At 38.4% G+C, this 14,488-nt stretch overlaps 1 protein-coding gene across 14 annotated transcripts in view; it reads left to right on the top strand.

The window, feature by feature from the left end:
* Window positions 1-11,133, top strand: part of MAGI1 (membrane associated guanylate kinase, WW and PDZ domain containing 1) — a 655,279-nt gene extending 644,146 nt beyond the window's left edge. For all 14 annotated transcript variants that reach the window (XM_070738178.1, XM_070738171.1, XM_070738168.1 and 11 more), the window contains 5 exons: window positions 134-224; window positions 357-417; window positions 1,135-1,281; window positions 3,765-3,903; window positions 8,306-11,133. In XM_070738178.1, coding sequence (XP_070594279.1) covers window positions 134-224; window positions 357-417; window positions 1,135-1,281; window positions 3,765-3,903; window positions 8,306-9,066 — 1,199 coding nt within the window. In that variant the 3' untranslated portion in view covers window positions 9,067-11,133. The remainder of the gene's footprint in view (window positions 1-133; window positions 225-356; window positions 418-1,134; window positions 1,282-3,764; window positions 3,904-8,305) is intronic.
* The last annotated feature ends 3,355 nt before the right edge of the window (window positions 11,134-14,488 follow it).

The raw sequence follows: 14,488 nt of genomic DNA, 5'->3' as shown, positions 1-14,488 counted from the left end.
TAGATCTGAACAAATCCCTCATGAATAGAGTTGAGAAATGTATTTGATAGCTTCAAAAGCTAACAAGAAGCTGTGCGCATATCCTAATTACAGGAATAATCTGATGCACTAAAAGCATTGTTTTATTTTGCAGAATCTTCCAACGCAACATTATTGACCAATGCAGAAAAAATTGCTACAATTACAACTACACATAATCCTCAACAAATGCCACAGGAGAACAGGTTAGTTTAATGACATCCACCCTTCACTTCGAGTGGCTGGGCTGTCATGCCCATTCAATATTTCCTACATATCTTCACGCTCATAAATCTGATCTTTATTTTCTCTCTCCTTTCTATTATTATTCTGAACAGAAACAATGTAAAGACAAAACAGGAATCCCAGTTTGATTTTAAAGCACCAACAGCATCCCAGGTAAGGCTAGTTGCTGCCCACAGTTTTAGCTTACTGGCTTGCGGCTTGCAAATGTACAATGTACATGTATAAACTGCATGTATGTATTTCCCACAGAAACCTCAGTGTATCTGCAGTGCTTTCCCAGTGTGTCTCTGCAAGTATGTACAAATGTGCTGCGGTGAGCCATCCAAAATTGTGCTCCAAGTTGGGTGACCTTGCAAATCTTTTAAATAAACAATGAAATAAATACAATAAGAGTGCAGAGCAAATACGCTTTGCTGACAATGGTGGCAGTAATGTAGTTCGTGTACATGTATACATACCAATTAATCTACCAGGGTACCTTCCAAACAATTATACCAAACCTCTGAAAGAAGCAGCTACTTCAGCACTTCTTAGCGGTCTTAACACAGATTTGAATGGCTTAATTAATGGGGTTATGGAGAACAGCAAGGCAAATTATGCCACAAGATTTCTTTCTTTTAAAATGGGAGCTATCTTGCTTTTGATTTAAGAATTGAATTGAATTTTTAAGGAATAAATGAAGGATCACAGTTTGAAAAAAAGTATTAATTTGATTCAGGGACATTTTCAATTTTTTATGTCCTATATTCATTTTAATGTGATGCACCGGCCTGATCATTTGGACCAATGCTCTTCTGCCTTTGCCATGTAAATGATTCAAATCTTCTTGATGGTTAAGGTTGCAAATTGTATTTTATTACTTTCTTCCAGCCAGAACAAGATTTTTACACTGTGGAACTTGAAAGAGGAGCTAAAGGGTTTGGCTTCAGTCTGCGAGGTGGCCGAGAATATAACATGGACCTCTATGTCTTGCGGTTAGCAGAAGATGGGCCTGCTGAAAGATGTGGAAAAATGAGGGTATGTTATAGATTAGATTTGATTAGATTTATTGGATTTATATGCCGCCCCTCTCCGCAGACTCGTGGCGGCTCACAACAATGGTAACAACAGTACATAGTAACAAATCTAATATTTAGCAATCTAAATTACAGTTTTAGGTTAAAAAGTCCATAAAAGAAACCCCAATATATAAAAGACAAGCACACAATCAATCATACACCAAAACTACATGGGCAAGAGGGAGATGTTTCAATTCACCCATGCCTGACGGCAGAGGTGGGTTTTAAGGAGTTTACGAAAGGCAAGGAAGGTGGGGACAATCCTAATCTCTTTGGGGAGATTCCACAGGGTTGGAGCCACCACAGAGAAGGCTCTTCCCCTGGGTCCTGCCAAATGACATTGTTTAGTCGACGGGACCCGGAGAAGGCCAACTCTGTGGGACCTAACCGGTCGCTGGGATTCATGCGGCAGAAGGTGGTCCCGGAGATATTCTGGTCCGGTGCCATGAAGGGCTTTATAGGTCATAACCAAGTTCACATATAAGTTCACATGAGCAACCATTTCTCCTTTGTCTTATTTGTAGGCCTACCCATCTACTCAGTTTCCTCCTTTTTTTTTTCTGTTTGGTTGCAGAATGTAGATGACCATATTCAAGCCATTAGACAAAAAAATAATCAGCAAATGATTTTTTTTCTCTCTTTTGTTATGACTGAAAGTGAAAAAGCCTTTTAGCCCATATAAATTACGTGCTTAGATTATTGATTTTCCTCTATTCAGTGTGGATATCTCACAGCTTCAGATGCCATTCTCGAAATTGCTCTGTGTTTGAACAGTGGGGGGGTTTTTTCATGTGAGGGTGTTTTGTTTGTTTGTTTTAAAACTGCTACATTTTTAAAGAAGGCCTCATAATTCCATCTGCAGTATTTCACTAAGAAATCCTTGGGACTTACAGACTTAAATGTGCAACATTTTGTGGACCAAAGACCACTGTGCTTAATCTTTGAGTGCTATGCCATATAATGAATACCTTCAAATAATAGACAGGGTCCCTGCAAAAAAAAAAATGATTTTATTTAATCTACATATACATTCAATTAAAATTATTCCCCAATTATTCTCTAAACAGTAGAAACTATTTAGAGATTTCCCCATCCTATCCCTAAAAAACCCCACATTTTCAAAATCCATAGAAACTGCCCTTATGTCTTTGCAGAAATAATATGGTTTTATAGGCCATCAACGTATGCATTGATCTATAGGGGATAGCAGAGAAGGATACGTACGTGGTCACATTTTTTGCTCTCTGTTTCTTTGTTGTTGTTGATGATGATGTTGTTATTCGTCATTTTTTTTCTTTTTACCTATATATTTTTTAAATGTTACTCTGGTGAATTTGTTACTTGTTAGTCTTGATTGGTGAATCATGTGAAGGGTTGATATTACTTTATAAGGCCTTGGTAAGGCCACACTTGGAATACTGCATTCAGTTTTGGTCGCCATGATGCAAAAAGGATGTTGAGACACTAGAAAAAGTGCAGAGAAGAGCAACAAAGATGATTAGGGGACTGGAGGCTAAAACATTTGAAGAACGGTTGCAGGAACTGGTATGTCAAGTTTAATGAAAAGAAGAGCCAAGGGAGACATGATAGCAGTGTTCCAACATCTCAGGGGTTGCCACTAAGAAGAGGGAGTCAACCTATTCTCCAAAGCTCCTGAATGGAAGCTGAACAAGGAGAGAAGCAACTTAGAACTAAGGAGAAATTTCCTGACAATTATAACAATTAATCAGTGGAACATCTTGCCTCCAGAAATTGTGAATGCTGCAACACTGGAAGTTTTTAAGAAGATGTAGGATTTCCTGCCTAAGCAGGGGGTTGGACTAGAAGTCCTCCAAGGTCCCTTCCAACTCTTGGTTGTTGTTGTTGTTGTTCTTATTCTTATTCTTATTATTTTCGAAGTCAACCTGGCAGTAGCCATCTCTCTGTTCCTTAGTTGCCACATAGAGGGAAGAGAGGGCAAAGGATATTTCAACTTGCTTATTTTAAAGAAAGAATAAAAAGCACTGTTTTTCCATACCCGTCTTATTAGAAGTAGCACATTTACAACAAAATCTCTATCAGCGTTCTGTAAACAAAATTGCTTATCCTGCCATCCTCACAATGGGGCTTAGATACTTTCAAATTATCATTATCCATATATATCTTCAGATTTTTTTTAAAATCATGTTTTCAGGTCTATGACATACCGCTCCAACATAGAATAGTACAAAAATCTTAGTAATAAAATTTTACCAGTTAATAACTCAGGATCTTTAGTTTAATATGTGTTTTTTGCACCCATGTCACTAAAAATGTTCCTAAATGCTACATTCCCATTTCAAAATATTAGCGCTGGGCTCATGATCAATTTTGTACTTTTGCAGGCAATTCATTCCACATTCTTCTATGTGATGTTTTCCTGCCAGCATTTTACTTTAATCATAGAGTATTTTGTTTTCACAGATTGGGGATGAAATCCTGGAGATTAATGGAGAAACCACAAAGAACATGAAGCACGCTCGAGCCATAGAACTAATTAAAAATGGTGGCCGCAAAGTTCGCCTGTTTCTCAAACGTGGAGATGGCTCTGTACCGGAATATGGTGGGTCAAACTATGAAAACATTCCTTATCTTGCTCCGGGCATCACACCATGAATGATATATCTCCAAGATCTGAAGCGGGGATTCTTCTTTTTCCTTTTCTTTCTTTTTCTCTTTTTCCACCAATGTCTTACCAACCTTGACAACCATGGTTAATTGCCTCGCTTGTGCTGAAATTTTCTCTACACTTTTTCATCCTTTGCTTGCTACTATGGACTTTTTATGGGGGCACAGTGTACAGGCAAGACCATCTTCAGAGCAGTATTTTGGTGATCCAAGGGGGCAAAAACATATAGACAAACCAAAACTGTACTATCCTGTCCGACCAAACAAGGAATGTTTATTGAACTGTGCCAAACTGTTTCTCAGCGGATGAATTGTTCTCTCGTCTTCTGATCAATGCAGAGTTGGGAAATTTGTGTTATCCTTTGGAAACTGTTGTCCTTGGCTTTTGTCTGTAACCATAGGCATGAATTCCACGATGGTGTCTGGGCTTTTAATGTCCCCGTACATTCATGTAAATATTTATAAATTTATTTTTAAAAACGTATGCAATACAAGAATATATTCACTTGGATTCCCCTCCTATCCTTTTCCTTTAGATTGTTTGTTCACAACTGTGTCAGCTATGAACAAATTAATATTGCCATTCTCAATGTTTATTATAAGAGAAGAGATGTTGTTTTATTTGGTTGCCGAGGGATATATCTGCATTAAAAATCCCACTTGTATTTAAGTTCTGTAGTATTGGTTTTGGGTGGCTTAGTACTGTATATAATATTATGATGTCCTATTTATTTGAGATAGCTATTCAGATATATGCCCTAGATGTAGGGCTTTTCCCAAATATAATTGGTTTCCAACCAGTTATGAGTTATAAGCACACAAATGAACAGGTGTCCTTTATGTTTCCCCATATTTGGGATAATATACCAATAAATTATATTTCTTTTTATTCCTAGTGTGGAACAGTATCAAAGTCCCAACTATTGTACTTTTCTACTTTTGTTCTCCAGAGATGGGAGAAGTGGCAAACAACACGGGGGTGGGATCTTTCAAAGGTTATAATTGTATCCCCACAAATTACCAAAAAGAAAAAAAAATCTTTATTTTTTCACTCCATTATATTAGCACCAGGTTGAACTGGTCTTATAAATGAATCGGTAAAAATCGATATGCCAATTCAGTTTGTCTTGAGAAAGATGGACTTGTGCTTGTTGATAGAGGCCCAGTTATATTCCTTGTAAAGCCACATAATCCAAAAAAAGGTGGCTTATATTCATTTTAATAAAGTGGGTTTTTTAAAAAGAAAAGAATGGGAGATTATATATAAGATGTCAGCAAGAGTGACCTCACGGGTACTATAAGAAGTGAAAATAATAATAATAAAAAACGTATGCAGTCATTTAGGGCCAGAGGTGGGGAACTATTTCCCTTTAATGACTTGTGGATTTCAACTCCCAGAATTTCTGAGCCAGCATAGCTGACACAGGAATTCTGGGAGTTGAAGTCCACAAGTCTTAAAAGGGACATGGTTCTCCACCCCTGGATTTAGGGCCAAGTTATTTGGCATGCTTTCGAATGAGAACATTGCCCTTAAAGTTTGTTTGGTGTTGCCTCCAACGCCAGGTTCTGAAAAGGATTCAATTAGTATGCCACACATAAGACTTGTCCTTTTAAAAAAATATTATTTAGAACATCCTGAAAACTTCACACAGTCGGAAAGACTTCGTAGTTTAGCCAACTCGCTCTACCATTTTAATCCATGTCATGATTAAAATTCTTGTGTTTGCACTTCTGTTGTACACTTAATTGGCCATGTTTCCGCAGGACTAAAACTGTGTAGTGTTCTTTATGTTCTGTCTTTTTCCTATGCTCTTTTGGCTGTAAAGTATTGTACCATATGCTAAACATTGCAAATATAGCCTATCAAAAAGAGTTTCACATCTTCCAGAATGTCTGTTGCCCTGAGGATGAAAAAAATTAACACTTAAGATTTGGGGCAGGGTAGCTTCTTTTTGTCTCTTTGTTAGCTTGTTCTCTTTTCTTTTTCAGTCTGGGCTGCAAGTCGCTTTTGAAATCCTCAAACAAATTCCATTTTCAAGCCAGGGGCTACCCAGTTGCTGTCCTGTGCCTGTAACATTTGGTGGTGGGTGGGGCTGAATTGCTTCATTTCTGTCCATTGCAGTCACTAACGATTGCTTTAAAAAAAAAATGTGGTTCCAGTATTTTTTTTTCCCTGACTCAATTGGAACACGCTTCTAAGAGGAGGCTGTATATTTTTGTAATGAGTTTTGTACTTCTCTTCAATGTCATAGTCTGTAGTGGGTTTCCTTTTTGTCATTGTTGATTGTCAATTGCTTTTTTTTTTCCCCTCTGACATTCTGTTTCACTGTCCCAATTATGCCTCTCTTCTCTCCTTTGCACTCTCCCGCTCCAAAACTTGATATTTTCATTCTCTGAGTTGTTTGGTCACCTTTTTTTCAATGTTTTAAGTACACTGTCTCGCTTTAACAATTGCTGTTTCTCCAGGCTTATATTTGGGTAATGCCTAGACAATCCTGATTGGGGAAAATAAAATAAAAGTTTCTTTATTCTAATATTTTTTAAAACAAATGAAGATTTTTTTTCCCCCCCTTACCTCCTTATTATAGGGAATCTAAACATTTTACTTTTTTCTTTCTCTTTCTCCTACTTTTCTTGGTGCCGGGGCTCTTCCTTCCTCAGCGATGATACCTCCTAATCTCGCTGCATGTATGAGAAATGACAAGCTCGGGGAATCTTGCTTCTACCTTATGGGCCATAATCAAACTACGGTTTGTAGCTAAAATCAATACTAGGTGTTTCTGTGCTGTGGCCTAATTCTGTCACCTTGCTTTCCACTTTGCTAAACTTCTGCATATACGGCAATTCATTCTGAGCATCCTGCAGTTCCATGAATTGTAAGTACCCCGTACCCTGTGGTCTTCTGCAAGAGACCATTAGATGCCAAATTGACTTGGCCTCATTTGAAGATGAAACCGTGGTCCTTCATTTCTGAAGTCTTGTGGTGTAAGGTAGTGATTCCTGGTTTCCTCTCACAAATCATCAAAAGCTAAGCTCACCATGCTTGTCCAGAAGAAAGCTTGCGTCAGGGAATTTTTATTTCATACCCAGGAGAAAAGAGAGAGGAAATAAGGAGTCTAAGGGATTTTGTCATTACTTATTATCATGTTAATGTTCTCAAACATCTATTGGGCACATGGTAATTATTTGGCTTAGAATCCAGGAAGTGTTATCACACAAGATATTTAGGTTTCCTCTCCCCCACCCTTAAAGTAATAAACAATTACAGATCCAAAACTCAAAGCAATTGAATTGCCATTTTTAAAGCAATCCATAATCAACTATTGCTAAGTACGTATTAAAAGGTTGCTCCAGCGAGATGATTTGCTGCTTCTGCTAACAGCATCTGTGTTTACTGCAACAGGATAAATGTAAATGTTTTATCCCGATATTTCTGCAGATCTAAATGGACTGTTGCATTGATAAGATTGGATCATGTCTTCCCATACCCCGCTGCTCTCATTGTGTGTGTTTAAGTTCAATCATTGTGGCAAAACCAAAATTGTCCTCAATGCTTGCACATGTTTCATATATAAGAGGGGCTAAGTTGTTCACTGAGTGTATTTCAAACAGACAATCTGTAAGTCTTCTGATGCCTACAGTTGAAGGTATAAAGTATATAAAAAGTATATTAAAAAAAGAACCATGAAAGATGCCAAAACAATTGATAACCCCCCAATCCCCCAAAAAAAGTATGCTGCAGGGGCTCAACCTTTACTCTGTCCCAGAAGCAAGAAGAATAGCTCGTGTTTCCTGAGCATCATCAGAGTGACAGCTGTCCAGAGCTCTGGGGGTAGACCTCTGAGAATCAGTTCTGAGATAATTAAAAAATACACCTGTCTTCAAAACTTAGTTACAAGTTACAAGCCATCTTCCAGATGTAGTTTTCTTTTTAAAAAAAAATTAAAAAATTAAAAATTATTTGAATCGCTAGTTTTTATCAGGAAATGAAGAGAAAAGGAGGCTAGGAAGGAATTCACTACAAAGGCATTGTGTTAGGCTAACATATTCTGATTTGGAGCTGGGAAAAAAGTTAGCTTTCCCATTCCTAATACTGTAAAGACCAGAATTTAACTAGAGATTGACATTGCCTTGAGAAGCATCCATACTAATGTAGAGCACTCATCCTTTATTGTTTTGCTGAAATTAACAGCATCTTCAGGAAGCATCTTTTTGACTGCTTAACAAACAATTGCTTGTGTTTTGTTACTAATGAAGTCTTCAGAATAATGACTGGTATCCAAACTCTAAATTCAGGCCACCATTTGCCAAACATTGTGTTGTTATCTTTTTTTCAGACCCCAGCAGTGACAGGAGCAGCCCAGCCACAGGTTCACAAAAAGTACCGGAAGTGAAAACTATGCAGTATGACAGACAACAACACTTACCATTGGAGCCCAGTTATCCACCAGTTCTTCACAAATCACCCCAACATGGAGACAAGCGGATATATTTTAAGGACCCCAAAAGCAGCAGAGAGATCGGCAGACAATCAAATGAGCATCACACGTGGAATGGAACTTCTAAAAACAGCAATAGCATCCCAATCCGGAAAAAGGATAGGTCACCAGAAAAAAGGCACGAGCGTCAACCAGAGAGAGTGGCCATCAATGGACAAAAACGAAGACCGCCTGAAAAGAGGAGAGAAGGTACAAGAAGTGCTGAAAATACTCTGGAGAGAAGAGATAGGTATGAGAGGAGGAGAGACTTCTCTCCAGAGAAACGAAGGGAACGATCCCCAACTCACCGACGGGATAACTCACCCAGCAGCAGAAGAAGACGATCACTCGAAAGACTTATGGATCAGAGGAGATCACCAGATAAGAAGAAGGAGAACTCGCCTCCTGAAAGGAGGGCAAAATCAACGGACAGGAGGAGAGAGAGAACCCCCGAACGAAGAAGGGAGAGGTCTCCCGATAAACGGAATAGAGATGGCAGAGTCAGTTTTCGGGAAAAGGAAGAAGGCACCCTGAAATACGAAACGAATAAAAATAACAGGCACCCAACAGAACAAAGACGGAGACCCTATAAAGAGTGCAGCACTGACCTCAGTATCTAGTGGCTTTTGCAGCCCTACCTACAATACTTTTGCGGCCTTTCCAGCATTCAGAGTTCCTTGGAAGAAAGGTAGCAAACCTCAAATGCCTCTCGCAGCCACCACACAAATAAAATCTAATCATCACAACCAATTCACATGTTTTGCACATGGTGTGGACAACATGAAAGTATATGCATTTCAACTCATATTTGCCAAACGTCCATCCCAAAGTGTGATGAAAGTTGTGTTCCTTCCTAAACACACCATTGCGAGCATTACATTCATTGTGCTTTTCTGTGGCTTAGTGGTTCCTTTCTTAGTTTTATGGTGGGCAAGCCAATAGTAGTTAAACATTTGTGATCATCCGCACTGTTTTGTTGACTACTTCATCACAAAGATGAATTTGTGATTTTTTTAAAAGAATGGGTTGGAGGAAGAGGGGGTTTCATCAATAAAACTTTGAACTACTATGGAGGGACCTTTTTTTTTCTTTACAAATAACGAACATAGTTCTCAAACTAAGGTACCTATTTGAAGAGACTACTGCTGAGATGAAGGATATTTATATAGATCTACACAGCACAAGCGGTTAAGGAATGTATAGTGTGTTCCATTGAACGATAAGTACTTTTGGGTCTTTTTTAAAAGGAAGTAAAGTGGCCAAGGATTGGAAGTCATTGTGCATAGGATAAACCATCATGTTTGTTCAATAATTGCGACCACTAATGAAATTTCACAAAGGCAGCACCACTGTTGTTCTTGTTCAACCAGTAGAACCATTCAGATGAAATTGGAGCCTGAATAGTATCACTTGTTTGCCTGGAAAGGGAAGTTGACATAAATTTTGATTCCTTACTCAAGAAGCATTTTGAGGAACAAATACTTCTTTCACAGGCTGAGTTTAAATGCTTTCAGGTCATTTACGTTCTCTTGTCGCCAAATGGAACTGTTTCTCTAGGCTTCTAGGGGTTTTTTTTAAAAAGAAATGATTATTATTTTACCTGTTTTTCCTTTCCACTTTCTGGTGCACCCTTACATGTTTGCAAAATTGACAAAAAAGAAAGAAACAAAAAGTTAAAAACTGTGGTTTAAGCTCTACATCAGATTGTCATCATTGGAATAAACCTTTACAGGATTATTTTCTGTTGGGTATTTTCATGCAACAAGTTTGTGCGGTAAGTATACTGTAGTACCAATAGCAGAATTAATGGATTTCTGCCTAGCTGAGCCAAAAAAAAATTGCCGTTACTGTTGGACCACTAATAAGTTTTTTTTTTAAAAAAACTGCTGCTTTTTATTTTACAGTGCATTGGTGTGTACATGTAATACTGTTTCATTGGGGTGTTTTTTTTTCCATATGGCCATGCACAGACACATATACATAAAGAAAATAAGATTACAAGTCTATCACTGTTATTGCCCTGGTACTGTAAAGGAAAGACAAACATGGCTTGCCATTGTGTGTACAGACTTTAAATTGTAATTAACAGAGCCTGTTGAAAAACAAACAAAAAGAAACTGTTGCCTTTTTGCTTGTATGAAAGAGACTTTATGACAGAATTTAGCCGTGAGGAATGTGCTACATGTTTATATTTTTGGGGTGGGGGGAATGGAACAAATTGATTCACGGGAATATATTTTAATGTAAACTGAATCAGGTATGTAAAGCTGTTTTAACAGAAGACGATATAAGTAACTTGGAAGATTTTGTTGATTGAGATATCATATCATGTCTTCTTGGGAGGTGGAAAATGACTCTCGGAGGCCTCGGGATACGGTTTCTGTTCTTCAATTATCATTTCTTAACATGTGGTCTAGTTATAGTGCTGTTTTTCTGTGTTGACGAGAAGCATACGTGGGCCAATCTTTTTTATAAAACCCTATGCATATATAAATACGGCATTGTTCATAGCTTTATTTGAAAGATTGGGTTTATACATGACGGTAGTCTAAGTAGATGTGGACTTTACTCAATATAAGATCCTTTCCTTGGGACAAAAATACAATGTATATGATGTAGCTACAATGAAGGAAAGAGTCTCTGAATGCTATTTTTATTATCAAATAAAGATTTCCATACAAAGCGTCCACGTGATTCCAGTGGTAAAAATTAAGGAAGAAATGTGGTGTACTTGTCTGAATTATTCTTGCTCTCTTTTTGAAATTATATTTCACAAAGCGACACCCGCCATAGATTTCTGGCCAAATGTTTGTACCTCCTATCGTCATTCTCAGTGTGAGAGTCAGAAAGAAAACTCATTCTCCAGGGATTATTAGTATTAATAGAAGTGAATATTTGCAAAACAGATTTAAGTATATTTTTTAATAGTAGATGAAATATCTGCAAGAAAACAACAAACCTCAAAGAACACCAAGGACTCCATTATCAGTATGGTTTGTGCAATTTCAGGCCAAATTATTTTATTATTATTATTTATTGCATTTTTATCCCGCCCCTCTCCGAGGACTTGGGGCAGCTTACAACATGTGAAAAAAAAACACAATACAATTCTGAAATCCAATAATAACTAAAAAGAAACAGTCTAAAACCCCAATTTAATATAAGAACAATCTGCCAACATATTTTCCATTCAACATAGATACATTCATAGGCAGGGGCTGGTGATTATCATGTCATGTCATTCAACAGTGAAGAAGGAAGATTCAAACACCGGGTGTCAAACTCAAGGGAGTTGGATCCAGCCTGTGGGGGCTTAGATCTGGCCCATGGGGCTTTGTGTGGCCCTCCTGAGCTCCATTTTAGCTAAGGCAGGGTTGCAGGAGGCCATTGCAGCCGAAAATTGATCTCGCGAACATGGGCAGCACTGCCAAGCTCCGTTTTCTCTGCTAGTGGGTTGCAGGAGGCCATCGCAGCCAAAACAGCTTGGGAGCCTGTTTTCGCTGGCAGAGCCACCACAAGCGCCGCCAACACCAGTGATGTCAAGCTGGCCCTGTCCACCCTGCCCCCCCCCCCCCAAGATCAAACAAAACCCGGATATGGCCCCCAATGAAATCAAGCTTGAAAGCCCTGAAACAGGCAAATTAAACACACAATCTGCCTGCAATCAATTTGGTCCTTTGCATGGCCAGATTAAAAGTAAAACGTCTCCTGGTTAAAGCCTTGAAAAGGCCCTGCCAGTTGGAGAATTAGCAATATTAAGATAGGCTTCTGTGATTCCCACAACAACCTTTTCTTTGTTTGTCTTAGAAATCTTCCTTTCTTTGATATTATATTTCAATTAGTTTTAAACACAGTGGATGTCCCTCCACTGAGACCACCAGCATAACTGATTTGGAGCCCAGAACGTCCTAAAAGGAACAAAAAAAACCAAAACCGACAACTGAATGGGTAAATACTACATTTAAAACTTTTCAACTCTCTTGAAGCCAAACGAGCAGAAGTATAACAATGAAGGCTTGAATAAGTTGTTATGAGAAATACCAGTGGAGCAGCAAAATAATAATTGTTTGATGATTTGCTTATGGATCTGGGAGCTAAATCAATAAGACCATAGGCTTCTAATTTGCAAAGATCATTAAAAGGCACTCAAACCTAGCCAGGGGTACCTGAGAATTAAAATAATTGATTTTAATTTCACACTGGGGGGAAAAGAACAATTCTGTTCTCAGATGTGATGAACAATCACAATCCAGAGAGACGTTCAAAGTCACTTTGCCCCCTGTTTTTTAATTCCACTTTATTTTGCAGCCACTCCATTTAAAAATATCAGAGGTGGGAATAAAACAACATTAAATTTAACGACTACAAATATTGACCTGATAATGTGCAAAAGAGGTTTTGTTGGATTGTAGCTGTTATTTTAGCGCTAACGACTATAAAAATTGTTCTTAATTTCAGCAGCTTAATTATCATGTTCTACCATGTAATAAGAACATAAAATAAATTTGGACAATATTTATTCTCAGATACTATTTTGTTTTCACTGATTAAATTGGCGGAATTGGACTGTCCCATTTATCTATAAAGAAACCTGTCGAAATGTTTTAATTCAGGTCTAGATATTTTACATAAATTTGGAGATTATCAATATCTTTTTGCAATGCTGCATTAATTCCCTGACATTATAGGAAGCCAACAAAGGCTCAAAGCATAGCACAGAAGGAAGAAAGTGGACGTCAACTAGAACATAAGGCACTTGTAACTGAAGCAGTATAATAATCACTGATGTTGAGCACTTATGTGAGAAGCAAAGGAAATTTGGAGATTACGTAATTCCATCTAATTGAAATAAATATGGCAAATGTGTGGATGTTTTATATCTCATTTCTATGTATGAGAAAGAATTTGGTATGTACATGAGTTATTTTTAAAAAAAAACAATACTATTTTGCTAAATTCAGAAAATATAATTACAGTGTAATGACAGGCCGGTAATTTGAGAGGAAAAAAGCTTAGAAAGACTAGATTAAGTAATTCAAACAAGAAGGAAAATTAAAAGACAATTAAAATACCATACCATAGGTAAAGATTTTATTTTTAAACTAAATACGTTAATAAGCATCTATTAAAATAAATTTATTTATTTTTTAAATTATAGGCAGCTTTTCTCCTTGCAGACTGGGGGCAGCTTAAAGGAATAAAAGCATAGTACAAAATTTAAAATTATCCCAATATATAATAACTCTAAAAAGTTTATCCCAATAAAACAACAGACAACTAACACTCGTACACACTAATGGCTGGGCGGAGGACCATTGCTTAATGCCCCCAGGCCTGCTGATACAGGTGTGTTTTAAGCTCTTTTTGAAAGGCTAGGAGAGGGGGCAGTACAAATCTTGGGAGGAGGGGGCGCTTCCATAGGGCCCAGGTTGTGACAGAGAAGGCCCTCCCCCTTGGCCCTTCCAGCAGGCTTTGTTTGGCTGACGGGACCTGGAGGAGGCAGATTGTGTCACCTCATTGGCCACTGGGACATGTGAGGCAGAAAATGGTCCCATAAATAATCTGGTCCTTAGACATGTAATAACTAATGTCTTGAATTGTGTTTGGAGAGCAACTCGTGGCGTGTTGGACTGATAGGGATGTATCGAGGTACACCCATCACAGCTCGCGCGGCGGCGTGCTGGACAAGTTGCAGTCTCTGAACATTCTTCAAGGGTAGCCCCAAGTAGAGCGCATTGCAGTAATTGAGCCTCAAGGTGATGAGGGCATGAGTGACTGTGAGGAGAGGCTCCCTATCCAAATAGGCCCACAACTGGTGCACCAGGCCCACAACTGGCGCACCAGGTGAAAGACCCCCCTAGCCACAGCCAAGAGATATTGCTCTAACCTCAGCTGTGGATCTAGGAGGACTCCCAAGTTGCGAACCCTCTCTGAAGGGGTCAGAATCTCCCATCCCCCCCGGGTGATGGATAGACAGATGGCATTGTCCTTGAGAGAGAAAACCCACAGCCACTCCGTCTTGCCAGAGTTGAGCTTGAACCT

This window comes from Erythrolamprus reginae, chromosome 2, assembly GCF_031021105.1.
Source record: "Erythrolamprus reginae isolate rEryReg1 chromosome 2, rEryReg1.hap1, whole genome shotgun sequence".
NCBI lineage: Eukaryota > Metazoa > Chordata > Lepidosauria > Squamata > Dipsadidae > Erythrolamprus > Erythrolamprus reginae.
Note: the sequence above shows the minus strand (reverse complement) of the source record. Positions and strands in the feature narration are given on the sequence as shown.